At 47.4% G+C, this 26,894-nt stretch overlaps 1 protein-coding gene across 1 annotated transcript in view; it reads left to right on the top strand.

The window, feature by feature from the left end:
- The window catches only part of PXYLP1 (2-phosphoxylose phosphatase 1), a 58,543-nt gene that overhangs the window by 6,198 nt on the left and 25,451 nt on the right, over nucleotides 1–26,894 (top strand). The window contains exon 2 of the mRNA XM_012762310.2: nucleotides 19,832–19,962. Within this exon, the coding sequence (XP_012617764.1) occupies nucleotides 19,884–19,962 (79 nt within the window). The 5' untranslated portion in view covers nucleotides 19,832–19,883. The remainder of the gene's footprint in view (nucleotides 1–19,831; nucleotides 19,963–26,894) is intronic.

Below are 26,894 nucleotides of genomic sequence, written 5' to 3'. Positions count from 1 at the left end.
GCCAGAGGCAGGAAACCAGAACACCATGTTTCCTGCGTCAGTCAGAGCTGGAACCTTTTTGACTTGAAGATATATGTTGAGAGGCATGGGTTTACTTCCTGGAGCTGGAAACAGAAGTCCCTGCTCCTCAGCCTTTGCCCTCCCTTGCTCTGGGCATCCTACAGAGAGGTTCCAACCTGGCAGCCTGCCCTGCTAGCACCTGCCATCACGGAGCTGGCACAGAGCCTCCCGCAACTGGCTGTGGAGGAAAGAACCCTTCTATGATTGCTGCTGCAGGAACTTGGGCTCTTCCCTGCCTGGTCTGAGCGTGATTAGCACACCTCGTACTCTGGAATACTTCATACCAATTCGACAGCAGTCAGACCAAAAACCGATAATCCATTATCTTAATGGGCAACTGGCAATGGGCAATGGGCAATTTTATTCATTTTTAAACTACAGTTGACCCTTGAACAACTCGGGAGTTAGGGGCACCAACCCCCTTGCACAGACTAAAATCCACATATAGTTTTTGAATCCCTAAAAATGTAACTATTAACAACCTACTGTTGACCTTGATGGCCTTACCCATAACATAAACAGTTGGTTAACACATACTTTATATTTACATGTATTATATGTTATATTCTTACAATAAAGTAAGCCACAGAAAAGAAAATATTATTAGGAAAATTGTAAGTAGAGAAAATATATTTACTATTCATTAAGTGGAAGTGGAACATCATAAAGGTCATCCTCCTCGTTGTTGTCATGTTGAGTAGGCTGAGGAGGAGGAGGAAGAGGAGGGATTGGTCTTGCTGTCTCAGGGGTGGCAGAGGCAGAAGAAAATCTGTGTATAAGTGGACCCAAGCAGTTCAAACCCATGTTGTTCAAGGGTCAACTATATTGGAATATGAAGTAAATGAGGTTTTGTCTTTTATTAAAAAAAAATACTTCCCCTGCACTTGTAAAATAAAGAAATGGCAAATAATGCCAATCATTTGTACATAGGAAGAATTGAGTTAAAAGAGGGAAAACCTTTTCTCTGTTCTACAGATGGCTTCCCAGGTACTCTAACTTCTCTGGTCTTGATTTCCCAGACTGGGTCCTCTTTTGTCACTAATGTGTCTCCATTACAGTTCCTAATGGAAACACAGACTTGAAAAATCAAAGCTTGGGCATTTATGGTCAAAGGGCATGGGCATGGATGGTTGATTTTCTAGGTAAAAAAATTGCCGTGTCTTCTTTGAGAAAGAAAGTATATTTTTGGAGATGGCTAACGTCAGCAGGCAGGAGGATCTCAGCAAGCCTGTCTCGGTTCATATAATTTCCAGCATTTCTGAGTTAGCGGCATATGATTTTTATTTTCTCCTCTTTTGCTTCTTGCTCTAATGACTGCTGATTATCTTGAAGCAGCTGCATTAATTGATGGTGTTTAACGACTCTACTTACAGTAAGTGATCGCAGTTGGCTTGGATAAGGGTAGCGCATTCTTTTTCCTTGCTTTTTAGCTTGCGAAGTGTTTACTCTGCATGCTGAACGCCAGAAGGGGAGTCAGGAACTCCCTCACCTCAGTGCTAGCCCACTGCCCAATGCTCACACTCCCCTAGGACATCATGAGTGATCACAGCGTCAGTTCTGACTGCATTCTGATTGTCTGCTCATGGGCCTTTCTCCCCGGTGTGATGGGAGCCCCTGGAGGGCAGGGACAATACCCAGCTCCTCTCTGAAGCTCTAGCACAAGGGCTGGCGAGAAAAAGGCCTCAGTGAAAGTTCGGTGAATGAATGATGAGTGGTTGCAAAGCACATCAGTTATGATAGTGTTTGGCCGCAAGTAACAGAACTAGCCTTTCTTTAGTGGCTTAAGTAAATAGGAGCTTATTTTTCTCATGAAACAAGATGTCAGAAGGTTGGTGATTGCGGGTGTAGGCTTCAGCAGCTGAAGTCTGTCTAGACTGACACCTCTGTTACTCTCCTGGTCTTGCCTTCATGGTGGTAAAACGTTTGCTGCAGGAAGGAGGAAGTGCTAGCCACTTTGGTGCCTTTTATCAGGAATGCAGGTATTTTCCCCAAAACACCCAGCAGACAGAATTCCCCAGACATTTCGTGGCCAGAACTATCTCACATGGCTGCTCCCAGTTAAAAGGGACATTAGAGTATTTAGCAGGGCACATTGTGGAAGGCACACTATTGGAACAAACAAATCAAGTATGTTTAATGGCTCAGATTGGCATTTACTTTTTGCTCACACGAAGTCCAAAATGGCTGTTCCTGATCCATGGGGGGTGGGGCTCTCCTCCAACAGGTGATTCAGGGACCCAGGCTGTTAAGGCTGCCATGCTCATTTGCATCAGTCAGCTGAGGAGGAAGGAACAAGGAGGAGGGTGTGTGCGATGGTTTTGTGGGCCAGGCTCAGAGGTGGCGAGTTACTGCCCCTGACATTCTGCCACACCTTCTGCAAGGGAGGCTGGGAAATGTGGTCCAGCCCTGTGTCGAGGAGGGAGCAGGGCTGGTTTTCATGATTAACTGGCAGTCTCTGCTACACTGTCCCCGCCAAAGTCAGGATTCTCTTAGCAAAGAAGAAGGAATGAATATCGAGGGGCAACTGGGGTGTCTTCTTTAGAAGGAAATGCTGTAGTAGGAAGGCTCCAGGCAAAAGTCGGCTTCATTCCCAAAAGATCATCTGTTCTACATCCCTGCTTCTGCTCCCACCTTCAGAAGCTGGGCCAGATGGCTCAGTAAAGTAATGGGAGATTCTCATTATCCCTCTTTCTTGACCCAGGGCATGTTCTTAACAGTTTTGTGGGATCCGTCCTAGTTGACTCAGCTGAGCAATTGGAGGTGATTTCAGAGGTGATTTCTACTAAAACTGGCCTTCAGCCCCTCCAGGCCAGAGGAGCCTGTGAGAGCTCCTTGGCCATGGGCCTGCCAAGCGCCCCCACCCACCTAGACTCCCAAGGTGTCTGCTTCCCTCCAGCCCCCGCCCCAGCCCCCATCTGGAGGGGAAGAGAGGGCACAGCAAAGAGTGACCTCTGATTCCTACTCTAATTCACTGGGAAGTGATTTCCCACCTCTTCCTGGTAATTCTTCTTGGCAAACATTGATATGCGATACATTGATCTATTGGGTTTTAGTATTTGATTCTTGTTCGGCTTGCTGTAGCTGTCTGTGACGGGCTTCTCCATCGACAGTGCTTTTCTTGCTGCCCTTCCTGCCTGCCCACCCACCTTCCCACACACACCTCTTGTGCACCAGCTGCTTACCCTGCTCTGCGTCCACCCAGCCCTGCATCCAGTGGGCAGGGAAGCTGATGTGAGACTGTAGTGTTGATCAGTATTGTGGGGGGGGGCTAGGCCCTGGGGGCTGTGCTTGCCCAATATTGGAGGGCCTCACCCAACCTTGTGAGCAGGGAAGGCTTCCAGGGGGAGGTGGCATTTGAGCTGAGTTTAAGGATGAGCAGGAGCTAACTGGATCAAGAATGCATCTAGGCCAGGCGTGGTGGCTCACCCCTGTAATCCTAGCACTTTGGGAGGCCGAGGTGGGTGGATCACTCAAGGTTAGGAGTTCGAAACTGGCCTGAGTGAGAGCAAGACCCCGTCTCTACTAAAAATAGAAAGAAATTAATTGGCCAACTAAAATATATAGAAAAAAATTAGCCAAGCATGGTGGCACATGCCTGTAGTCCCAGCTACTTGGGAGGCTGAGGCAGAAGGATTGCTTGAGCCCAGGAGTTTGAGGTTGCTGTGAGCTAGGCTGATGCCACGGCACTCACTCTAGCGCGGGCAACAGAGTGAGACTCTGTCTCAAAAACAAAAACAAAAAAAAATGCATCTGGCCACCAGAGTAAAATGGGCACAGACACTGAGTTATGAAAAGGGGCACTCAGGGTTCTGAGGGAAGAGCGGGTTGTCCATTGTGCCGGAGTTGGGTGGGATGCTGTGGCCATTCACTCATCCAGTGCTGCTGTGCTCCGGGGCCTGGGGTTCCAGCCATGAACAAGGCAGGAAAGGACCAAGCCCCAGTGGAAGCCATGGCCAGGCTGTGAGGGGGGTGGGTCTGCAGAGGAGTTGGGGCCAGAGCCTGAGGGGGGCTTGGCTGCTGCCGGGACTCTGCTCTGAGGGTCCCTGCTGTTGGAGACTGAGCAGGACGTGGGCTCCATCGCTTGTGCCTTCACCTCTCATGCCCCATCCCGCTGTCTCTCATTCTTGTCTAGTCCTGTGCCCAGGCATTACTCAGGCTGTAAAAATAGAGGCTGGCACCAGAACGCCAGCATGTAGTTGGTGAGGAAAGCTAAAACTGTCATTACGTATCAAGATACTTGCCAGGGAGACTTTTGATGGGGCACTTTCTTGGAACCCTGAGGACAAGTTTCTAAAGTTGGCTTACGATTTTTTTTCCTCCCTTGAACTCACACCAGTACTTCTGGCCACTCACTCAGAATGTGTCCTGGTTGTGCCTGCTGCCCACCCCGCCCAGGGGCACATTGGAAGGAACGTTTCACCCTGACATCCACCAAGTGAGGGCTCACCTTGGCACAGACCGGCCTGATCGGGGGGCTGGGTCATCTCCAGGGGCCCACTGGAGGCTAGTGTGCTTTCCTTCACGTGTTCACAAACCTCACGTGGTGGCAGACCCTGGCCAAGGAGGTAACTTTAGCACTGCCTGAGAAAGCCATGGCTCTCACCAGCTCCCGTAGCTTTGTGCTTTCTTTCCCTAAGGAAATGAGGGCTGAGCCAGGGTTTAGCAAAGGTGTCAGCTGCCTTCATTCTCCCTCCCAGCCCTGTTTATTTAGGGGGATTGGAAAGTGCTGGGAGGTGGGGTACAGAGAGATGAACCTTCATGCTAGTCTGAGCCAAGGGCTGAATGAACAGCACTTTGCTTCAAGGTAGGTTAATCTGAGTCTATAGACAGAGACCCTCCCTTGCTGTTTATTGGGTGCCTTCTTGGTCCAGGACCTGGAGGGAAAGCAAATAATATTGAGAAGGAGAAGGACCATTACTATCTTAACGGCTTCCCAGGGTAGATTTCATCTGATCCCCTCCCCCATGAGGGAGGAGGTCGTGTTACATTCCACTAGAATATAAACTCCATCAGGGCAGGAATTTTGGACTGATTTAGTCACTACTAATCCCCAGCTTCTATAACTGTACTCGGCATGGAGCAGATGCTCGGCAAATATTTGTTGAATGAATGAATGAATCACCATTTGTAGGTGAGGAAGCTGAAGCTCAGAGAGATGGAGTAACTTCCCGGAGCCTCTAACTGACAGAGTAAAAGACTTGGATCTCAGTCCCGGGGGGTACCATGAGCTGTGACTTGGGGACCCCAGCCCCACTGCCCCTGGAATGTGGGTCACTGCTAGCCTAGCACTGTGGGAGGGCTGGAGCCTGCCTGGCCTCATGGTCTTGACTGAGCACAGCACAATCTTGGCAGGACCTACAGGTTGTGCCATGAGGAGCGGTAAGCCCCCAGGTGTCAGGGCCCAGGAGGTTGGAGGGTGTCTCCTTGCTGCCAGCGCCTTGCTGTAACCCAGGGGTGGGATGAATATACAGGAATGTATCCATCAGCAACGTGAGAGTGACGTTTCTATAATATCACCTTCATCCTGGTTGTGCCTGCTGCCCACCCCTGCCCAGGGGCACATTGAAAGGAACGCTTCACCCTGACATGTGCTCAGAAACTTGCATGGGCTCCCTACTCCTGCGGCAACCTAGCCTAGCCCCTGCCGTCCTCCACCCTGTTCCCTGATGAGTCACTGCATAAGGCCTGTCATCAACCATGCAGGGGGGTGGGCCTTGCAGCCCTGTAACCACTGTACACGTCTCTCCTGGGAATGCCTGCTCACGTGGGGCACGCTTGCCGACCTTCTCTCGGCCCTTTTAGTTCAACGCAGTTTCTGCCTCCTTCCTGAAGCCCTCTCTGATCATCCCAGCACAAAAGACCCTCACCTCCTACCCCCCAGACCCCTGTAGCCTTCGTCTGCCTGTGCAGTGCATTTTCTCATGGTGTTCCTGGAACCCTGGGTTTTGCAGGTGGATGGGGCTACTGCTAAGTAGGGCACAAGACCTCTCCCAGGTTACCTGAGCAGCTCCCCTGTTATCGGAATTCCACATCAGGTTCTATGTTGTGTCGACTTTTGAAAGAGGATACAGTTTCAAAACCACTGGTCTCTTTGTATTTATCATATAATTTACCATGTGCCTGGTGAGATCTTGCTTAACTCCATTGTTTAAAAATAATTTAAATAAGTTTTACAGCATTCTTTTTTTTTCTGATTTTAATAGTAACACATGTTTGCTTAAGAAAATTTGGAAAGCACAGAAACATATAAGTGAGATAATAAGCCTTCCAGTATTCCATCATCTGCTTAAAGAGTAAGCCAGTCTCCCATCTTGCAAGTCATTTGTGTTAAAGAAAATTAAAATTACTTGCATTTGTAATCATTACCACGCTTAACATTTAGGGCATATTTTCTCTTTCCAGTGCTTTTTTTTTCTTTTTTGTCACTTTAAAAAATAACAGTTATTTAAATGTATTTTTTTTAAATAGCACAACATCAAAATTCTAAAGTGTATACAATTACAAAGTCTCCCTCTCACCCCACTCAGCTCAGTCTTTGTAATATATCTTCCTTATAACGTAATTGAGATCAAACAGTACATGCTATACTATAGCTTGCCTTTTTGCCTTACCTATATTGCATTTTCCTCTGTCATTACTAATCTTCTTTTGTTGTGTACCACATGTTATAAAAACAAAGCATTAAATATAGGAGTAGATATTGAAAATTCTTTTCACTTCATGAGGGAAATGACCACTGTTAATTTGGGGACTGTCTCCTGCCAGATCTTTTTCTGTAAGTTTACATATACATGTGAAAATATGCAAATGCGTGTTTTATCTCAGTGAGATTATACTGTATCTATTATGCTGCTACTTTTGCTTTCTGTCTTTTGTTTTTAGCTTGGCACTATTCCTTGGAGATTTGTCCTTCCACACCTAAGCCCACTTCTTTCTTTTTTAAGGCTGAATCGTGTTCCATTGTGTGAACAAACTAATTTTCCAGCCGTTTCCCTAACATTTCGGTTGTTTTCAAATTTTTATAACAACTCCTAGTTCTGCTTTGTATGCATGAGTGGGCATTTTTGTAGGATGGATACCTAGAATACAAATTTAGGGGGGGAAGGTGTATGTGTTTATCGTTTTGATGGAGACCACCATTCCCTTTATAAATACCATTCCAGTGAACCTTCTCACCAATAGTGTATGAAAGAATTCATCCCCCTTGAGACTAATGTTCAAGAGAGATGAATGATATTTTTTAGCTTTTTTTTTTTTGCCAATTGGCAGAGTGAGAAATGCCATCTCATTTTTAAATGTGTTTTTCTTTCCATCGCAATTTTCCAAACATATGTATACATATACATATTTTAAAAAGAGTTGTACAGTACCTGGTTCTGTATTTTGCTTTCACATTAGGTCAGGGGCGTTTTCTGTGGTCATTGCATTGTCTTCAAAAGCTCAGTTGTTCAGGGTTGCTGCCCTGCTGAATGATTGCAGATCACCTGGAGTGTTTTTGATCTTAGTTTATTTATGTCCTTGATTTCCAAAGGTCCTGGGAATGACACGTTGGTAGAAAAGAAAGGAAAGCAGAGGGAACACCCCTGCAGAGAACTGGCACAGGGACTGTCCAGTAAATAGGAACCAAATTCAAATTTGAATTAGATGTTTGCTCAGGGGTTCATCCTGTAGGTGTTTGGCAGGGAGGTCCCTGAAATATCACCACGAGCTCTTTTTATATATGAACATTGTATACTCTATGTTAAATGTTAAGAAGCTTGACCTATTTGATACGTTCCACTGTGAAAAGTACACAGCTTTGTTTGCTGTTGTTTGGACAGAGGGATTGCGATGGTTTCAGAGCATTTATTTAACAGCAGCGGAAACACCCTGGAGTTAGTGTGGTGTAATGGAAACAGCACCGAACCGGCAAGTCACAGGCGCTGGCTTCAGATTCTTGCTCTCCCCAGGGTCCCCTGGGGTCATGTGGTGAGGACGACCAGGGTGTGAATGGGTTTGGAAAGCTTGGCGGAGGATAGGCTAACAGTTAGCCAATTCCAGCTCAGTATTAAAGAGAACTCTAAGAATTAGCACTTTCTAATGATGAGATTGGCTGTATGTTCCCAGTTTTCAGAAATGTTCTGACATGCGGCCAGCCAGCTCTGTGCCAGGCTTTGTCCAGCACTGGTGACACACTTGTGAAGAGACAGACACCCTCCCTCCTGTCCCGTGGCTTAGGTCAATCCCAGGAGACAGCCAGCCAGCCAGGAATTTCAGCATGGTCATTTGATTATGTAATGATAGTCCTGAGAAGTGTCTCAAAGGAGAAATACAGGGCGTGAGACAGGATGCTGAACTCACTAGGGGAGTTCAAGGGCAGCTTCCCTGAGAAAGTGATCTTTGAGCTGGGATCGCAGGGCAATGAGAAGTCAGCCAGGTAGGAAAGGGGGAGGGCAGAGGAGAGGCAGCATGCTGGAGGAAGGCAGACAGGGTGGATTGCTGGTGCTGTGCTGAGCCTCTCTGTTCATTCATCTCTTCATTTATATGTTCATTCACTCATTCAACAGATATTTATACCACCTGCTCTAGACCAGGCACTGTTCTTGGCACTGGAGACATGAGTGTAGGGAGAAAGACTGAAGAAGTTCCTAGCCCCATGGAGCTCACTTTTGCTGTGTCACAAATCATCCTACAACTTGGTACCTTACTTAAAACAACCCCAGCTGGCTGTTTCCCACTTGGGAGTCTCACCTGGTTATTCAGGCAGGAACTGCTCTGGAATTGTCCCTCACCGTGTCTGATGCCTGGGCTGGGAAGACTCAAACAGCGGGAGTTAGAACAGATGGGCTTCTTGGGCATGGCTGTCTCTGAGTGCCTCTCATATGGTTTCTCTAGCATGGTGGCTTCAGGGTTCCAAAGCAAGTGACCCAGGAGAGAGCGAGCCAGGTAGAATCTGCATGGATTTTTCTGACCTGGCCTTGGAGGTCATACAGCATCATTTCTATCACATTTTATTCATTGAGGCAGTTCCCACGGTCTGCTCAGGGGACTTAGAAACCCATCTCCATGGGAGATATGACAGAGTATTTGCAGACCTGCTTTGAAACCGCCACATTCTCATTCTCTGCATTCCTGAGCGTTTCAGCGTTGGCTTCAAACCTGCTGCCTGTCTCAATTCACCAGAGTCCTCCTGAGAGGGTAGTCTAATGGCCCTGTGTAGTGGCTCCAGCATGCCCCTCCCCTGCCTCAAGCTGCTCCAAGAGCCATAGGTTTCTGAATCTCAGGTTCTTTTTTATGGGGAGGTGACACCCCTGTAACTAGCATTTCAGGCACCTGCCTAACTGACCCAAGTCCCCAAGGAGCAAGGCTCTTCTGTGGATATGAGAGGTATCTGGCAGGGGGAGGCATAGTGCAAGGGCTTGAATTGAGGCTACACAGGCAGGCGGGACCTCGGAGGCCATGGGCAGTGTTCAGTTGACATTATGGGAAACCGTGAAAGGGCCAGAGATCTGATGACTACCTACCCAGGAAGATAACAGAAGAACAGCCCTTCTTGGAAGAATAAGGTTTTGTATTATGTTTTAAAATTAATCTGTTAGAATGCTTTGTTTTACAAAACAAGGCTTTCAGGTGTGTTCCTAGCTTAAAGAGAGGAAGCATGGCTCTCCGTCCTGATTGAGTCAGCTTTACCGCGATCAGTGGTGTGGCAGTCTGTGGTTAATTCTCACAATGTTGGTGAACAGAGTCGGCTTCCTACAACCAACAGTTAGTTACTGAACAGTCCAAAACATCCCCAAAGCACACACAGTAGCGCCCAACCAGTAACTCAACAGACCTTGGAAGATGAATACCGAAACAGGATACATATTACAGGATAGCTTTTTGCCCTATTTAGCAGACATACCTAGAAACTCAATGTAGAGACTCGATTTTATGATGATAACACGGAGTGAGTACTTGCTCATTTAGCTTGAATTTGTTGTGGGACCTAGAGAGTGAATAAGACTCATGGCTACCCTATTGCTTCCCCAACTTTCTCATTTAAGTACCATTGACCCGGAGCCTTGTGTTTCATTACAACTTTAACCTAAGTGGAATCAAAGAATTGGGCACTTTTAAGAGTATTATTCCCTACCTTATAGGCAAGGAGCTGGGACTAGATGCTGTTCAGTTTCCTGCAATTCTGTGTGACTGCTCTTAGCTCTCTTTTTGCTCTACTGGTCACTTTGTAAGTAAAAGGAGCTAAAAAATAGTTTTGAGAGCTTGTTTTGGGATCTGAATCAGGGAATCCTTGGATCTCGGTGCATGGAGGATTCCCAGAGGTCACCCTTATCAGTCCCTCCACAGCATCCCCAGCAGGTGGGTACCCATGCTTGACCACCTCCATGGGCAGGAGGGCTCGTTCTGTGCTGGCGCTGCTGGCCTCCCACTGAGCAAAGCAGCAGTTTTCTAAAATTTAAGGGCATGGAGTTCCTGCCAACTGGCCCTGGCAGTGACACCGATCTGCAGGGTTTCTGGTGTCCCACTCCTCGTCATGGCTGAATAATAGAACGGTCCTGCAGTAAGTGCAGGGTTTTACAAATTCTGTAAGTGAATGTGCTCCCAGCCTGAAAAGGCTTCACCGGGTGAAACACCTTGCAATGGCATGCATGAGTGCTCTGTGGATGTATCTGTCCAGAGTAACATCCTGTTTCTGTGTAGTATTTTCAGCACAGAAATGCAAGGCTCGGAAAGCATATGTGGCCTTCGCAGCCTGTGCCTCCAGGGCTACCTGATTCACGTTGTGCAACTGTGATTCTCAGGAATTTGTAAGCATTTTTTGCCTTTAAAAATTTGACTTTTGTCACTCAAACGTTCATCATATGCCACTTGCAATTCCAGTTTTACCGCCTGTTGATTTAATCCTGTGTGCTTTCCTTGACATTTTAAGAAACTTTTAAGTGCTACCGTTTGCTGGCAAAATAAAAAATAAAATTAAAAACAGCTATAGTTTTAAAGTGACTTTGTGGTGAATAAATCATTCCAACTACATGTTCTCTTTTCTTTGTTGAGGTACATATAACTGCTCTTGACATTCTAAAATAAGAATGCCAGTTGCAGATTGTAGCTACTTCTAAAACTTAACAAAGAGCAAAGCAGAGAAGTTGGACAGAACATAGGCTTCTTCCAAAATGTCAGAAAAAATAACTGAAGAGAACATAAAAGTGAAAATCTTGGCCTGATGAATTAGTTATTTCAGTCTGTTCTGGCCCTGAGAAATGATCAGCTGCCTTGACGAGTTTATCCTTCAGAGAGCTGGAAAAAACCTCAGAGAGAGTGATTCTCTCCTTTGTAGTTCACAAATGAAGACCAAAAAATCTTTACTATTTCAGGGATTTAAAAATACTAAATCTTCAGATTATCAGTCTCAAATCCTTTTTGGAAAGAACTGGTAGATAAATAATTCATGCTGCATATTTTAAAGACACATAAAATGTGGAATAAAAGGTCTATTAGAAGAACATGTACAGTGGGTAGGCTGCAGGCTGCTGCTCTGCCGTTTGTCACTGCCGAATTATACCTGAACACATCTGAACTGATGTTTTTTAAACATGTAATTATAACTGTATGTGCTTTGATTGCTAGATCTGCTTCTGTCATCAGATGACTGAGTTTGAGAATAATTTTTTAGAATAACTGTGAGTGTTGTCAAACCTCCAATTGTGGGTTGTTGGAGAAATACCCTCGCTCCCTTGTTCGGAACAGAACCCTAATTCTGTTGAGGCCTCCACCCTTTCCTTTCTTTCATGGGCCTCTGTCAGGAGGTGACTCCTGATTGGCTCACCCAATCCTTGAGGTTCATTCTCAGTGCCAGTGATTGGTTGGGTATGAGCATGTGGCACACTGCTGCCAGTGAGACGGGAGGAGTTTCTGGGGAAGGCTTCCTTGCTGCCAGTAGAGATGTACAGGATTATCCCTTCTGCCTCTGTCCCTTGCCAAGCACGGCTGTGGTGCCTGGGAGTGTGGCCGCCATCTTGTGGCCATGAGAGAAGCCAGCCCAGGGGGAGGACAAACACAGAGAATGGCAGAAAGCACAGAGATGGAAAGACTTTGGCTGCTGTTGATAACCTTTGAGTTGCTGAATTAACCAGCCCTGGGGCTGCTGTCCTATCACTATGACTCGTTATGTGACATGAGTCTCTTTGCCTTCACTAGGGTTTTCTGTTACCTGCAGCCAAGCCATGCATATTCATGTGTGCCTATTCATGCATAGATACATGAATTATTTAAGATAGAACAAAAAATAAAGTTCAAAAAGAACAAAGGTTACCATCACTGTGTCTCATTTATATGATACCTAACAGTGACATTCAGCCTGATAAGTGACAAGTTCTAGGTAGGGCATTGGTTTGGCTGCTTTCACAGAAGTGAAGTGAACAATGGCTTAAAAAGTTTGTGGAGTGATTTTTCTCTCCCCAAACAATTTGAGCTGGTAGGCAATCAAGGAAATGGTGACTTTGCCACTTGGGGACATGCAGGACACTTCTCTGTCAATCCACTAGCATTTTGTTTGCATCTGCCTGATCAAGGCCAGCTCACCATCATGTCAGTGTTTTGGAGCATAAACGGGGACAGGAAGAAAGGTCAGGGTGGGCTGGGACAAACAGCCTTCTTTTGATCTGAAATTGCCAAATTACTTCCAGTTGTAGCTCATTGGCCAGAACTTGATCACATGACCACAGCTAGTTGCAAGGGAATCTGGGGAATATTCTCTTTAGCTGGATAACCATGTATCCAGCTAAAACCCAGAGAGTTCTGTTCCTAAGGGAGAGACTAGACACTTTGAGACAGTTCAAAGGGTCTGCCACATAGTATGTCTGCTACAGTGAAGAGGAAGAAGGCAACAAAGGCCGAGTGCTGGGCCCACTCTGTGAATGTGGGGTTTGAGCCATGTGGGCCAGGCTCCCTGAGCAGCCCGGGTTCCTGTGCCAATTCTGACCTGTCCTGCCCTCTCTTCACGTCACCAGAGGGACTTAACCACGTTTAAGATTTGATATTTAAAACCTCTTCAAACTCTGACTTTCCCTGGCATGGTGCAGGGCGCTTTCTATTTCCAGAGTGGGGCAGAGACGGAGCAAAGACAAGGGAGAAGCAGGGTAAGCACCTCACATGTGGGTGATGGGTATTGAAACCATCAGAGAAGTCACTGGAAGCATTTATTGAGAGCTTGTTGGGAACTGAGAACTGTGCTGCGTGCCTTGCAGGTATTAACCCCATTAGCCTGACACAACGTGTGAGATGGGCCCAGTGATTGTTCCCATAGGTGAAGAAGCTGTGGCTCACTGCGGGGGGGGGGGGGGGCTTAGGGCAGGCCCCAGACCTAGCCCACTGGCCCCTGGGCCCATACACTTTACTGCCTGTTGTGGGAAGGACTGGGAAACGAGATGGGGTTTGTGAGGTGTGGCCAGATCACAGCAGGCCCCGAAAGCAGGGCAGAGGACACTGGGCTCAGCGCTACCCTTTATCCAGGATCAATTTGCAGCACTGATCAATGCACCCCCCCCCCACCTCCCTGGGTCCTCTGAAGCCAGGAGGTCACTGTTGCCACTCCATGTCACATCTGGGCATGACTGTGTCATGGGTTACATCACCCCTCACTACCCTTGGGTAGAAGACAGATTGCTCTTCAGGAGGAGGGTACCCAGGTGAGAGAGGTGCCTGGGAAGGACACTAGTGAGGCAAAGTGCAGAAAGTTCAAGGGAAGACACGCCTCAGGGTTACTAGGCATCCTTCAAGATGTTGTCCCTGCTGAGACGGGCAAGGAGGCCTCTGCGCCTGCTCCTGTCCAGTATTCCTGAAGGAGGCTGGGTGCTGGGAAGAGGTAGAACCCTGACTCTAGAAAATGAGGTCAGTCCTCAAAGCGGGCCTGTCCCTAAGCTGGCACTGCTTGCTGGCATGGCTTCTGCCATTAAACCCATCCTTCTGCTCCAACTTGCAGATCAGTTGGCTTTGTGCCCAGAGGACACTCCAGGGAGGAGTGCTAATCAGTGGTGTGCTGTATGGTCCCACGGATGTAGGATTCCCAGGGGCCAACGGCTCAGGTGGCCTGGTTAGAGGGAGTGAGACCCTGTGGCTCAGCCCCTGTGGGACCTCTGGGCAGCCGGCTTTGCCCAGGCGCGACGATTCACCGCATGTGCTGCTGTGGGGAGGTGCCTGGAATGACCCACCCTCTTCTCTGGCTCTTCTCACTCACGACAACTACATACCCCACTGCCACCATTAACAGTGTAGTCTGACTTAATGCCGTCCCTTTGGTTCATTCTGTTTTCCTAAAATACAATCACAGATGCACCACCTCCAGTCTGCTCTGCAAGACTGAATGCCTGTGTCGCCACGTCCAGGAAACCTACCTGCCACGTCCCAGCCTGGATGTCGTCTCCTCTCTCCTCCTGACAGAATGGTTGCATGTGGCCTAGATCTATTTACTCATTACTTCTATGACCAGACCTTAAGCTTCTTTAAAAAAAAATTAAAAAAAACTTTTCAATAAAAAAAATCCTTTAACTTCAGACATATGACAATGGATGTCATGAACCCTCATAACCTGTCACCCGGCTTCAACTATTGTCAGCATTTTGCCAGGCTTGTTTCATCCATTCCCTTCAAGCTTGTTATACCCACCCCCTGGAAGATTTTAAAGCTAATCCTAAGTCTCGTGTCATTTCTCCCATAATACTTTAGTACATTTCAGCTGTGAGCTTCAAGATGGCAACAACTATATCCTATGTCTTGTGCCCTTACCACTTAGAATGGTCCCTGACACTTACTGGCTCTGGGGAAAAATGTTATTTTGAATGGGCTGTGACTTACTGACCGAAGGAACTAGCATCAACTTTTAGAACTGAGCCTGCAAATTAACTGAAGGACTCCGGAATGTGAATAACTGCTGCAAACTCACAGCCCCTCCATCCCAGGTGCCCGTCTTGCTGCCTGGGGTTTCCGGCGGCTCTAGAATCTGTCCATCTTCATCAGACTTCAAGGTTGGTTTATTCTTACCCAAGCATCTTTGATTTTGCAATTAAACTCCACTTTGAAGTGACCTTAGAGAGGGAGAATTATTATGTAGCTTTTACCTTTGCTTCATTCGTATTTAGCTCACAGTTGTGGCCTTGAAGGGTTTATCATTATTATTATTATAATGTTGTATTTACTTAGACCAAGATACTTCTGACCAAAAAAAATCAAAGTGTAGAATACATCTAAAGCATTTTCTTTAATACCATCTTTCTTTTCCTGGTAATGGCATTTTAACTGCACAAATGAAAGATAATTGAATGCACATTTTCTTTCAAGCTGTCTTGGTCATGTTTATTCTAAATTATGTACACTTTGAAGGAGACCCTAGAAGTGGCATTTCCAGTTCTTACATGGTAAAAAAAAAGTAGGCCAGAGCTTGGGCTCTGGAAATCTCTGGTGGTAGAGCAGTAGCTTGTAAAAATGCCTTTGACATGTTCATTTTTCCTCTTAATTCAGAAATGGTATTTATCATAATGTAATGGGAACTGCTTGTTAACTAGCACTGTTTTCAAAATTGTATTCTACAATCTTTTCTTTCACTGCTCAGATTGATTGTAAGGTTGAATTGGGTTAGCTGGGTTTTCTGTTTTGTTTGTTTTGTTTTGCCTTTTCAGTTTCATCAGGAATTCAGAGTAAGAATTTATTTGTGGGTTTAGCACAGGGGAGGAAGCCGTGCCTGGTAGACAGCTGATGAGTGGTAACTGTTACGTGTTCAGCTTTCACATACGACAGTTGTTTCCACAGAAGTATTTATGGGAATTGGATTTGGTCATGATGCCATATTGAGCCAAGATCATCTTTTCCATGGAAGGTGATGGGATTTGAGAGATTTTGGGGGATCAGGACATGGGGGAGCTGTAATCCCAGAGCACCTCCCCCTGCCAGTACAGCAGTGAATCTTCCTGTGAATTTTATTTTGGTGGCTGTGAGTGAGCAGGCCTCGTGGGCTTTCTGCTCCAGACCGAGAGTCCTGGCTGTTCTTGGCATGACTTATATGAGTCTGATGGGTGGCTGGGCAGGCGCAGAGCTCCTGCAGAGTGAAAATTGTGGGAAGATGGCAGGCAGGGAGCCTAGGGATTACATGACTTCTCGAGTGGCTGCAGGAGCCTCCCACCTGGGGCTGGAAAAGCCGAAAGGTGTGGAGAACTGTGGCTGGAGATTGGACCACGGAGCCAGAAAGAGCCAGTGGGCTGGTGATTCTTGTCCTCCTGGTCTGGGGCCCAGCAGAAGCTGAGGCAGATGTTCCAGGCTGGAAAGCCTAGGGCAAGGCGGGACTCAACGGCTGAGTCAGCCCCAAGGAAGCTCGTGTGGTAGAGGAGCCATGAATGTGGCTGCAAACGTGGCCACCTGCCCTGACGGAGGGATGAGCCCATGAGGAAGGAAGTGGCGAGTGGCCAGGATTTGGAAGAGGAACCACAGCGTGGAACAGAAGCAGCAGCTTGGGTTGGGGGGGGAGGGGGGATCCTTGTGTTCAGATAATGGCGTGGGGGTCTGCGTGGCTGCTCCAGAGCGTGGGAGTCAGCCACAGTGCGTAGCGACTCTGTGCTGGGTACGCTGCCTGTCCTGGTGCTTGTTCCCACTGCCACCTGCTCTTTCAGGCTTTTATCCCCAGTCTGATTTGAAAATCAGGATCCTGCGACTCAGAGAAGTGAAGGCAGTCAGTTGTCAGGGGGACACACAGGAAATAAGCAGCAGAGCTGGGAACTGAACACACATCTGCCGGTCTCTGGAGACTCATGCTTCCCACCGCTTTCCAGTGCCTTTCACTCTCTCCCACTGCAGGAGTGTCCCCGTGAAGAAACACCCACAGTGAACCACACACTCCGGTTCCCACGTTGGACACACGGCCACACAGGCACACACCCCTGTCCCTTGAGGGCCTGGTTCCGGCTGCAAAGAAACATTTTCAGATTCATGTGAATTTTGGATGCTGTTGTCATTATTTAGCGATTTTTAAAAAGTAAGAAGAAAGCATGACCTTTATCTCTGAGTTTTCCAGTGAAATGGGCTCTAGAGAAGGCATGCGTTTAAGGGGCCGGTGGTGACACCTGCCTGGTCCCTAGCACAGGAGGAAGTCCTGGGACTCTGGCCATGCTGCAGGCTGTCAAGGGAGAGCCAGAAACCCAGAGAATACCATGGGGGAACGGCGGGTGTTCCCACTGCTTGTCAAATGAAAAGCCACAGAAAGGCAGAGATACCAGTGGCCCAAGGACGAGAAGCAGTAAGGCAGTTACATGATCCCAGCCATCTGGTTAACCCAACATATTTAAATCTAGACTAAATATAGCCCCTTTCCCAAAAAACACTCAGCATATTTAAGCATGTAGACAAGATGGAGATTTGCATGTGGTGTCTGAGGATATGGAGATCCAGATCCTGGCTTAGAATTTCTGGTGAAGATGCCAGGCATTTCCTCCCCATGGCATCAGTTAGCTTGTGCTTGCTATCAAGATCCCAAAACTCATTGGCTTAAAACCGCAACCATTATACTCGCTCCCAGTCCTGTGCATGGGCCAAGCAGCTCTTTTAGTCGGGGCGGACTCTGCTGATAGGATCTCTTGGTGGCCTGGCTGGAGGCGGGTGGTCTAGGATAGCCTCATGTGTGTGGCGATTGGCAGGCTGGTTGTTTGAAGAGAGTCTCAGCAGGGACTGCTTGCCTTGGCTCCACCTGGTCTCTCCTCCTCCAGCAGACTAGCCTGGGGTCTTCACGTGGTGGTCTCAGTGTTGCAAAAGTAGCAGAGGAGGACAAAGCCCACTGCATCAGTACTTTTCCAACCTCTGGCTGCAACCCATCTGCTATTATCTCATTGGCCAGAACAAATCCTTGGCCTAGCTGAGAGTCATTGTGGGAAGAGACTACATAAGGCCATGAATATGGAAAGGCATGAACAAACTGGGGGCCCTAACTGCAACAAGTCTACCCTGCTGTAAGCTGGAGGTGTAACTTAGCAAGCAGCGATTGTTTCTACCAAATGCCCACCTGAAGTCAACTCTGAACCATACTGTGGTTAATCCCCATATGAAAAGGCAGTGTCAGGTAAAACCATAGGAGACATACTTAGTTGTTCTAGTGGCCTGTCCTGCCAGTCTGGGAGGTGGGAAGTCCCCAGGAGGTTGGAAGCAGGGAGTAGTTGAAGGGCCAGACCTAGGCCAGCAGTGGTAGAAAGACCTGGCCTCTTACATGCAAATGCAGAGCAACCAACAGGCTACTCTGGCCTCCAAGGAAGCAAGAGACACCACATGGCCTCAGAAGTCAGGGGTGGATGATTCCTGGGGATGGTGTGGTAGCTTCCCAGGCCCAGAGTGAGGCCTGAAGGCAAGGTTGTGAGCCAGAGCTGCAGAGGGAGGGATGTGAACAAGAACACGTCATTGTGCAGTACTCAGCTTGGGGTACTGGGCCCCACTCTTGGTTAGGGTTGGACAGAAGCACTTTACATTGGGAGGTGTAAAATTGGGGTCTGTTTGTTAACACAGATACCAGTTGCTGGACATACAAGTTCAATTGTGAGATGCAAGTAGATTTTTGTCAATCTTTTAGTAAATGTTCTTTTTTTGGTAGAACATCTGACAGGTCCCTTAAAGGAGTGGTTTTCAAAATCCCCGGCAGGGCCCTTGGGGAGGGGGTGGGAAGGAAGGGGCTCCAGGGCTCTGGCCCCTGCTTCATTCCTAGCATATCTGCTTTTTTAAAAAATAGGCTTTTCAGATATAATTCACATGCTATATATTCTACCAAGTGTGCAACTTAATGGCTTTTATATACTGATGCAACCTTCACCACATTAGCAGATGAGCTTTTATCTGATTTTGGCTATCAGATCTCTGAAGGAGATTCTATTTGAAGGGGGAAAAGTTCAGGTTTGAAATTACTGTTACAGTCTTACTGTAGGTTTAGAACCTTTTCTAGAGAGACTGTGTTTTTAAATTCTTTTTAAAATCCCAGTGAGAACCAGGAAATAAACTTGATTTCTAAAACTGATAATGTAACATCAATAGTAGCCATTCACTTTTTTCACAGAAGGGACATTTGGGGCCTCATTCAGCTTTTTTTTTTTTTTTCTTTTTTTAAGTCCTTTTGCACAGTTCTACTGTGGCTAGAGGAATTTCAAATGAGTGGAGTGGGGCTTCAGGAGGACCCCCGGGTGCCCCTGAACTAGGCACACCCAGTGGTCCAGGATGGAGGGAGGTCTGTAATTAGCGGAGGGGCTGGTTAGTAGGAACAGATCCTGCTGCACACCCAAGACGTCCCTAAAAGCATCACTGTGGGACACGTTGCAATGACTGATGTTCAGATTAGCAATTACAATTAAAGAAGACCAAGGCCATCTTAGCAGAATGTTCATCAAAAAAGTTATAGATTTAAAGGCTGGAGGTCATACCGTGGCAAGCTGCTCTGCGTGACGACTTCCTTCATTGTGCGGCGCGTCGTAAATGCTCAATAAACACCCTTTACATTTTTCTTTGGAAAGGTCATGTCTGTGAAATATCTCACTCGCGGTTAATGTCAGATAAGCGAGGCATTCATGAACTGGTTTCCTCTCGTTCACTCGAAGGGAGCGTTCTCACTCTCACTCAGGCTCCTTTGGGGACAAAGGCTAATCATAGAGCGCGCTATTGTTCTCCAGCTCGAGATTCATGTCTCCCTGCCAGGGGACTGGGCTAATCGGATTATTTTCAGTTGACCAACTTGGTTCTCCACCTCTGAACACTTTGTTTATTGCCTCTGCTTCATTCACAGGACGTGTTCCCGATTTGAGGTGAAACCATGAAGAGAAAGTAGAACCATAATAATGCTTTTCCGCAACCGCTTCTTGCTGCTGCTGGCCCTGGCTGCGCTGCTGGCCTTCCTGAGCCTCAGCTTGCAGTTCTGTGAGTAGAGCGGGTGTCACCAGGGCGTGGGCGGTTAGCTGGTTTCCTTCTGAAACAGAGGGCCTGGGTTTGTGGGAAACAAGGAGGCCCCAAAGCCTTGATTTTTAAATGAACAAATAGGTTGAAAACAACTGAGTCTTTCTGTCATTGGCGATCACGGTGTGTAGTTGCAAGCAGGGGCCCTAAACCACCGAGCAGCGTTCAGGGTGTGCTCTTTTGACCTGTGCGTGGATCCGAAAATGCCTGGTTACTCGCAGATTTCCCAGGTGAAGACGCCAAGTGGCCCAGCTTGACTTTTGCGCTGAGCCACACCAAGCAGTGGCGTTTGTCCGGCTGGTGGGGTCATTGAGGGTTGGGTGTCCATTTTATGTCCAGTCAGCTGTGGGGCTGCAGTTGTTTGGGGCAGGGTGTGGGGATCAGGTACCTATTATCAAGCTTGCTTCCTGGGCTGCAGGGGCTTCGCCTTGGAAATCCCTGTGGGAAGGCAAGAGTGCCCGGATGAAGCTGGTCTGCTGACCTTGCCTTCCAGCATCCCACACTGGGATCCTGGTGCTCAGGCGGTGCCCCAAATCTGTGCATACCACAGGTCCCCCGAGAGGGGCTGTCCTCAAACACAGATCCGGCCCTGGGACCTTGTTGGTTGCAACCTCTCAGTGGCGACCCAGGTCTTCTGGGAGGCCCCTTGCCCTCCTGTGTGACCCCTCTCTGCTTGGTGTGCTCTACGAGTGCCAGCCTGTTCTCTGTGCTGCCATCCTGGTGTCCTCTGCCCTCCTCCTCCCCTTTCCCCCCTTTCCCTTTCAGCCCTGCTCTTCTCCCCAGAACCTTCCAGGAGCCCCTGAGGGCTTGGTGGTTCTTTGATGTATATCAGAATGCCCCGAACCTGTTCCCCTCCTGTCACTAACCATGCAGTATTGTATTTTTCCGTTCTTATGTCTTTTCCTTCTACGAGATTGTCTGCTCTTTGAGAGCAGGGACCGTGTCCTGTTTCCCTCTATGTCCCAGGAACCAGCACGGCCCAGCACATAGTCGCATTCATAAATGTTTGTTGAGTGCGTGCATCTATGCCTGCTCTGGAAAGCAAATAGACCCGAATTCCCTTTCCTTCTGTCACTGTGTTCTTGAAGCTGAGAAAACGTCTGTATGATGCTGGGAATTGTGTTTCTGCTGCCACCTGCCTCGCCCTAACGGGTGGGAGACAAGCAGGTGGTACCCATCAGCGCCCAGGGCAGCTCTGTGAGGAGGTGGTGTTTCTGTCACAGTGTGAGTGATGGAAAGAAGGGCAGGTGGCTCAGTGAGTGGGATGTTGTGAGTGTACAGAGGAACATGGGAAAGACTTGGTGTTGGGAATAGGTGCTTTGAAGAAAGGAGGCTTTGGGCAAGTTTCCCTGATTCACCTCCAGTTGCGACATATTTATGCACACATCTGGTGCATATGACAGGTTATTTCTAATAGTACAGAGAATTAAAAATACTCATTTTGTCCTTCCAGAATTGGAAAAGAGGTCAGGAGAAGGTGGGCATCAGAAGTTTAAAAATATTCCAGATGCCTAATGAACTGTAAAATAGGAATCCTTTCCAAAAAGTGTGGTAGGACTTTCAGTAGTTTAATTGTCTGTAACTTTTCATTAGAAATTTTCCACCCTTTGGTTGGAGAGGTAGGATGTTACATTCAACCCCGAATTTTATTCTGAGAAGCTGACAGGTTCTGAGACATGAATGTGGGTTATTTGTGTTTGCGGCGTTTCTCTTGCATGAGCTGGTTTCCACGTCACTGAATTGGCCTGTGTGTTTTGCTTATATAACTCTTCTGAAAGTACCTTCTGTTTTAGGAGAGCCAATTTGCAGCCATACTTTTTTAAGGAAAATTTTGCAGAGTAAATTAGCCTGGCTGGGTCTGAGCTCTTTATTCTTGGATACACTGGAGTCCGGAAAGATATTAAGATATGGACGTTCTTACTGCTCTTCTACTTATAGGTAAACTGGAACTTTAGGATTTCTACAGAAATGGGGTTTAATTGCTTCATTTATTTAATTGCTTTATTGGTTGCTTATGATTATGGTGTAAGAAACTGTGCTAATTCGTAACGCAAAGGTTTATGCTTAAGTAGCAGTTATGTTGTCATTCTTACCCTAAAATATATGGACTTTTTCTTTGCCATTTCTTTTGACTAATTTTGGAATGCCAAATTAGCACATAAACTAATTTTAAGTAATATATTTGAGGCAACCAAATATAAGTTGGTTTTCTCACACTTTCAGTAACCAGTATAGTTTTGTTTGCTGAAATGATTGTAGATTTTGTCTTTTTAGTAGTTTTCTTCTTCTGATGTTTTGAATATGAAAAAGATAATACCCAGCTTATTATTCAAAAATCAGATTTTTTAAATAAGCATTTCTTCCTCTGGGTACAGAAAGTACGTAACAAACCCACATATATTTTTTAAGTGCTTATGTGTGTTTGACATTTTTCTGCACTGTTTGGGTGGAGGTATTTAGAGAAGGAATACAGAAAAGATTAAGATACTGGCTGGTCCGAATGCAGTGGTGTGTACAGCTAATTGATCACAACCAGTTACGGATTCCTTTGTTCCTTCTCCACTCCCACTGCTTCACTTGACTAGCCCAAAGATACGACCCATAGTTTCTCAAAATGTGTTCATCTTAAATAGTACTAATGACTTGCTATATGCTAATAGTCCTTAGTAAAAATCATTCATTGTGTGTTTTCAAGTCCTTGATGTTTTGAGTTTGGACGTGGGAACATTCTGAAATTCCTGTTATTTGAATTGTAGGAGGTAACAAGTAAGACATGTTTTTTAGGTGCTATAGTTAAAATACACACAAGTGGAAAAATAACTTTTCAAATTGAAGGATTCCTTTAGCACAAGGAAAGACCGTCAGGATGCGAAGGCTTATGAATCATGAGTTATGCTTCTACTTTTTCTGCTCATTTGTAATCATCCCCTCCCCTGCTTTAACCCAGCATTGCCTTGGTGCTCATTTTGTGCTCATTTCTCCACGTTCCAACCGTCATTCCCAAGATGGCGGCGTGACGGGAGCAGGCAGGCTCTGGAACCATCATAGCTTTGGGTTGGAATGTCAGCTTCCCCGCCCAGCAGCCATGTGCCCTGCATCCTCTTCTGTAAAATAGAGTTAATTTTTGCTGCTTTGCAAGGTTGGTGTGAGAACAGAACTTTATGGGAAAACACTTGGCTTGGGGAAGCAAAGCCAACACAAATCTTTTAAGCAAACCAGTACAGAGCTCCAAATAATGCACCGTCATCAGAAACCAGGGCTTAACCAAAAGGTTGCCAGAGCGGATGTTCCTTCAGCTATTTGGCAGAGGGAAGCTTTTGAAATAGATCATGCATGTATTTGTTTTTAATCAGAGAACACTGGCCATGATGAGGGTTAACTTATACTGAGCACATGGTGCCCATATCTGGGCCACCCTCCTGGGCAGGACTCTGACCACAGTGGGCTCAGTGGGACATGTTGACGGTGAGCTGGAGACTCAGATTCCCGTTTGCAAGAGAGGAGGGTTCACCTACAGAAGTGAAAGCTGGGGTTGTCTTCAGTGTCTCAAGAGCCTTCTCTGCAAGAGGAGCGGGACCTCGCCTGCATGGCCTGGGTGACCATGGTGACACATTTCAGTTAAGGGCAGGGTGGAACTTCCTAGCAGTGTCACGCAGGGTTGGAATGGGTGGCTTGTTTTCCGTCACGGGAGTCTGCAGGCTCTGGAGGGTCACTCTCTGAAGAATAGAGTTATTGGACAGGTCATTGGGCCTGATCCCATTTAAAGTCTCTTTAAATTCTGAGGGTTTGTGAATTTTATCTTTCCTTGTCAATCTAGTGCCATGAGTATGTGCAACTTTGTTTTTGAGCGAAGGTTCCTTGCATTTCCACCATGGGTCAGAGCCTGGGCTGGGAGTTTAGTCCCTCGAGGGCCGCAGGGAGCCTTCCGTCCTCGGAGGAGAATCACGGGCAGCCACTGGGAACGCTGTGGTGGTGCGCTTGGGCAGGTAAGAGGCGGCAGTGCCACAGGGTGGGAAAGAACGTGGAGTCTGGAGCCAGGCTGCCAGAGTCGAGTCCCTGGCCTGCCATTTACCAGCTGTGTGACCTCAGGCAAGGTATTTATCTTCTCTGTGCCTCAGTTTTCTCATCTGCAAGATGAAGGCAATGATGCTTCCTATTTCATAGGGTTAGTACAGGATTCAGTGCACCTGGAACAGGGCCTGGAACATAGTAATCACTGCATGTGTGTTTGTGAAATCAAATGAATGAGAGATCACTTATGGCAGGATAGAGGACAAGAATCCAGTCCAGGCTGGGAGTCAGGGAAAACTCCCCGGAGGAGGTGACATCTGTGTTCATCTCTGATGAAGAGTAGGATTAGATCCAGGAGGAAGTTGGGAAGGGCATTCCTGGCAGGTGGAGGTGGGTATGCCAAGGCGGAGGGAGTGAGAACACGGCCCAAATTGGCCACCTGTATGTAGTGTGAAGATGGACCAATGGCCAGGGGCCACTTCCCATCACCACGTTACATCCTGAAGGCTTTGGGTAGCCATTGAAGGAGGGAAGGTGCCATCAGACTTGTGTCTTGGAAAAGCCATAGTCCATTACACTGGTTTCCTGGGCACCTTGATCACAATCACCTGGCCAGCTTGTTAAACATGCATGTGCCAAAAACAAATAAAGAGCAGATTGTGCCCCTCCATACAGAATCAGAATCTCAGTAGGAGCGGAACCCTTAGCAAGCTCCCTGGATGTGTTTAATGTACACAAGATCTGAGAACTGCCGGTCCCAAGGCTGGTGAAAGGATGAGGCTGAGAGGCGACTCAGAGGCCTTTTTGCTCATCCAGTTAAAAGCTGAGGGTGGCCCAGGTGAAGGAATTGGCCCTGAAAGGAAGAAGCAAAGCCAAGAGATGTCATGGGGATGCTGTGGGACTTTATAGCTGGTTGGTGTTGTGGGGCCAGGATGATGGGGGGACTCTTCTGTGGCACCCAGGAGTATGGCTCGGGTACTTCAGTAGTTGCTGCCTTCTTGCCTGCATTCATTCACATAAACGTCTCCTCTCCATCTGGGGTAAGTCTGCTGAAGGCTGCAGGAAATGCCCAGAACAGACTGGAAGGTGAACCAGGCAGGGCTGGTGGTTCCCTGGGTCTGAAGCGAGAGGGCTCAGAGCAAGAAGAGCAGGGGACAGGGCCAGGCCGCAGGACGAGCTGGGGACAGAGCAGGAGGGGGAGTGGGATGGGGGTGTCCGTGAGGGGCATGGGGGTCATGAAGGTCCGCAGGGGCCTGTGGGTGCAGTGTCCTGCCTGAGAGTAGACCTCGGGGTCTGAGGCCTGAGACAGACCCTGCCGGGAGGCACTCGTAGGCTACTTTGTGCTCACTGTTGGTGAAGCCCTGGCTTCGGGAAGACCAGGTCTCCTTGGAGCATGTGGAATCCGCTCCAGACCAAACAGCCCGTGAAGTTGTTTTATTTGGCCCAATCGGTGTTTTTAGATTTTTTAATTTATTTACCAATGTTTTTAAACTAGGCAATTTCATATAAACTTCCAGCTCCTCTTTAAAAATCAGACTTTCCACAAGCAGAGTCCCACAGTCCCTTGTGGGACAGTTGGCGGGAGCTGAGTAGCTGAGCAGGGGCTGCCCTCCTCAGGGGGGTGTGTGCTTGCCCTGTTGCCACCTGCCTAGTCCCTGTCAGCTCCTGAGCCTGTGCCCCATGGGGCAGAGGGAGAGAGAAGAGACCAAAGATGCAATTCTGGGCAGACAGTAGAAGAGAGGCCACAAGACAATGGAAGAGAGGCCACGAGACAGTGGAAAAGAGGCAGAGCAGGAGCAGTCAGGGGGCCCCATCGACAGGTGTGGTCTGTGCGGGCACCAGGGAGCCTGCCCCATACCCCTCCCATTTTATGTGCTGTGGTAGGTCTGATGTTCATCGGGAAAGAGAATAACAAGGCTTGGTAGAACAGTGTGTGCATTAAAGTGACATTGCCTCTGAGTAGGCAAGCGTGGAGCCCTGGAAGGAGCCAGGGTGTCTTGTTACGTTTGTATTGTTTGTAAAAGACAGGGTTTCACTGTGTCACCCAGGCTGGAGTGCAGTGGCAGGATGATAATTCACTGCTGCCTTGAACTCCTGGGCTCAAGCCATCCTCCTGCCTCAGCCTCCTGAGTAGCTGAGACTACACTTGCACACCACCATGCCTGGCTAATTTTTTTATTTTTTGTAGAGAGGTGTCTCTTTATGTTGCTCAGGCTGGTCTTGAACTCCTGGCCTCAGCAGTCTTCCCGCCCTGGCCTCCCATAGTGCTGGGATTATAGGCATGAGCCACTATGCCTGGCCTGGGCCAAGGTGTTTTGACACCTGCCTTGGTTATGCAGACCCTTGCTTCCTCAGCTTTGGCCCACTCTTTGTAGATGGTTATGAGCATTTGTAGTTTCAACTGCTTGTAGGGACCCCTGAAGGCATGTGGTATATGGTGGTAGTGATTCTGCTGAGGCACATATTGGTTAAAAATATCTGAAAATGAGCTACTCAACTGCTGAGCAAGCCAGGTCCTGCCACCCAGCCAGGGGACTTTGTTATCCTCTGTTCTTTGTCCTGTGTACATTTTATGGAGAATAGCATGTGTCATAGTGAAATGTATGAATTTGGGTGTTCAGGAAGATCTTAGTATGTTCACATGGTTTGGGAATGCAAGCCAAGGGTCTAAGGTACCATATACTCTATTCCAAAAGCACCAGTGGGTTTCCCCCTGAGCTTTTATTTTGGTGAGCTAGGGATAAAAAGTGTGATGAATTGAAAATGAGGGTTTACATTTTTAATCTAAGAATTCTGTCATATCTCCATCTCGTCATCATGACTAAAGTTTTACATTTAATTTTTTAAATTAATTTTGATCCTTTTCTTGAAGGTTTTTTCTACTT

The sequence above is a fragment of the Microcebus murinus genome, chromosome 1 (genome assembly GCF_040939455.1).
Source record: "Microcebus murinus isolate Inina chromosome 1, M.murinus_Inina_mat1.0, whole genome shotgun sequence".
NCBI lineage: Eukaryota > Metazoa > Chordata > Mammalia > Primates > Cheirogaleidae > Microcebus > Microcebus murinus.
Note: the sequence above shows the minus strand (reverse complement) of the source record. Positions and strands in the feature narration are given on the sequence as shown.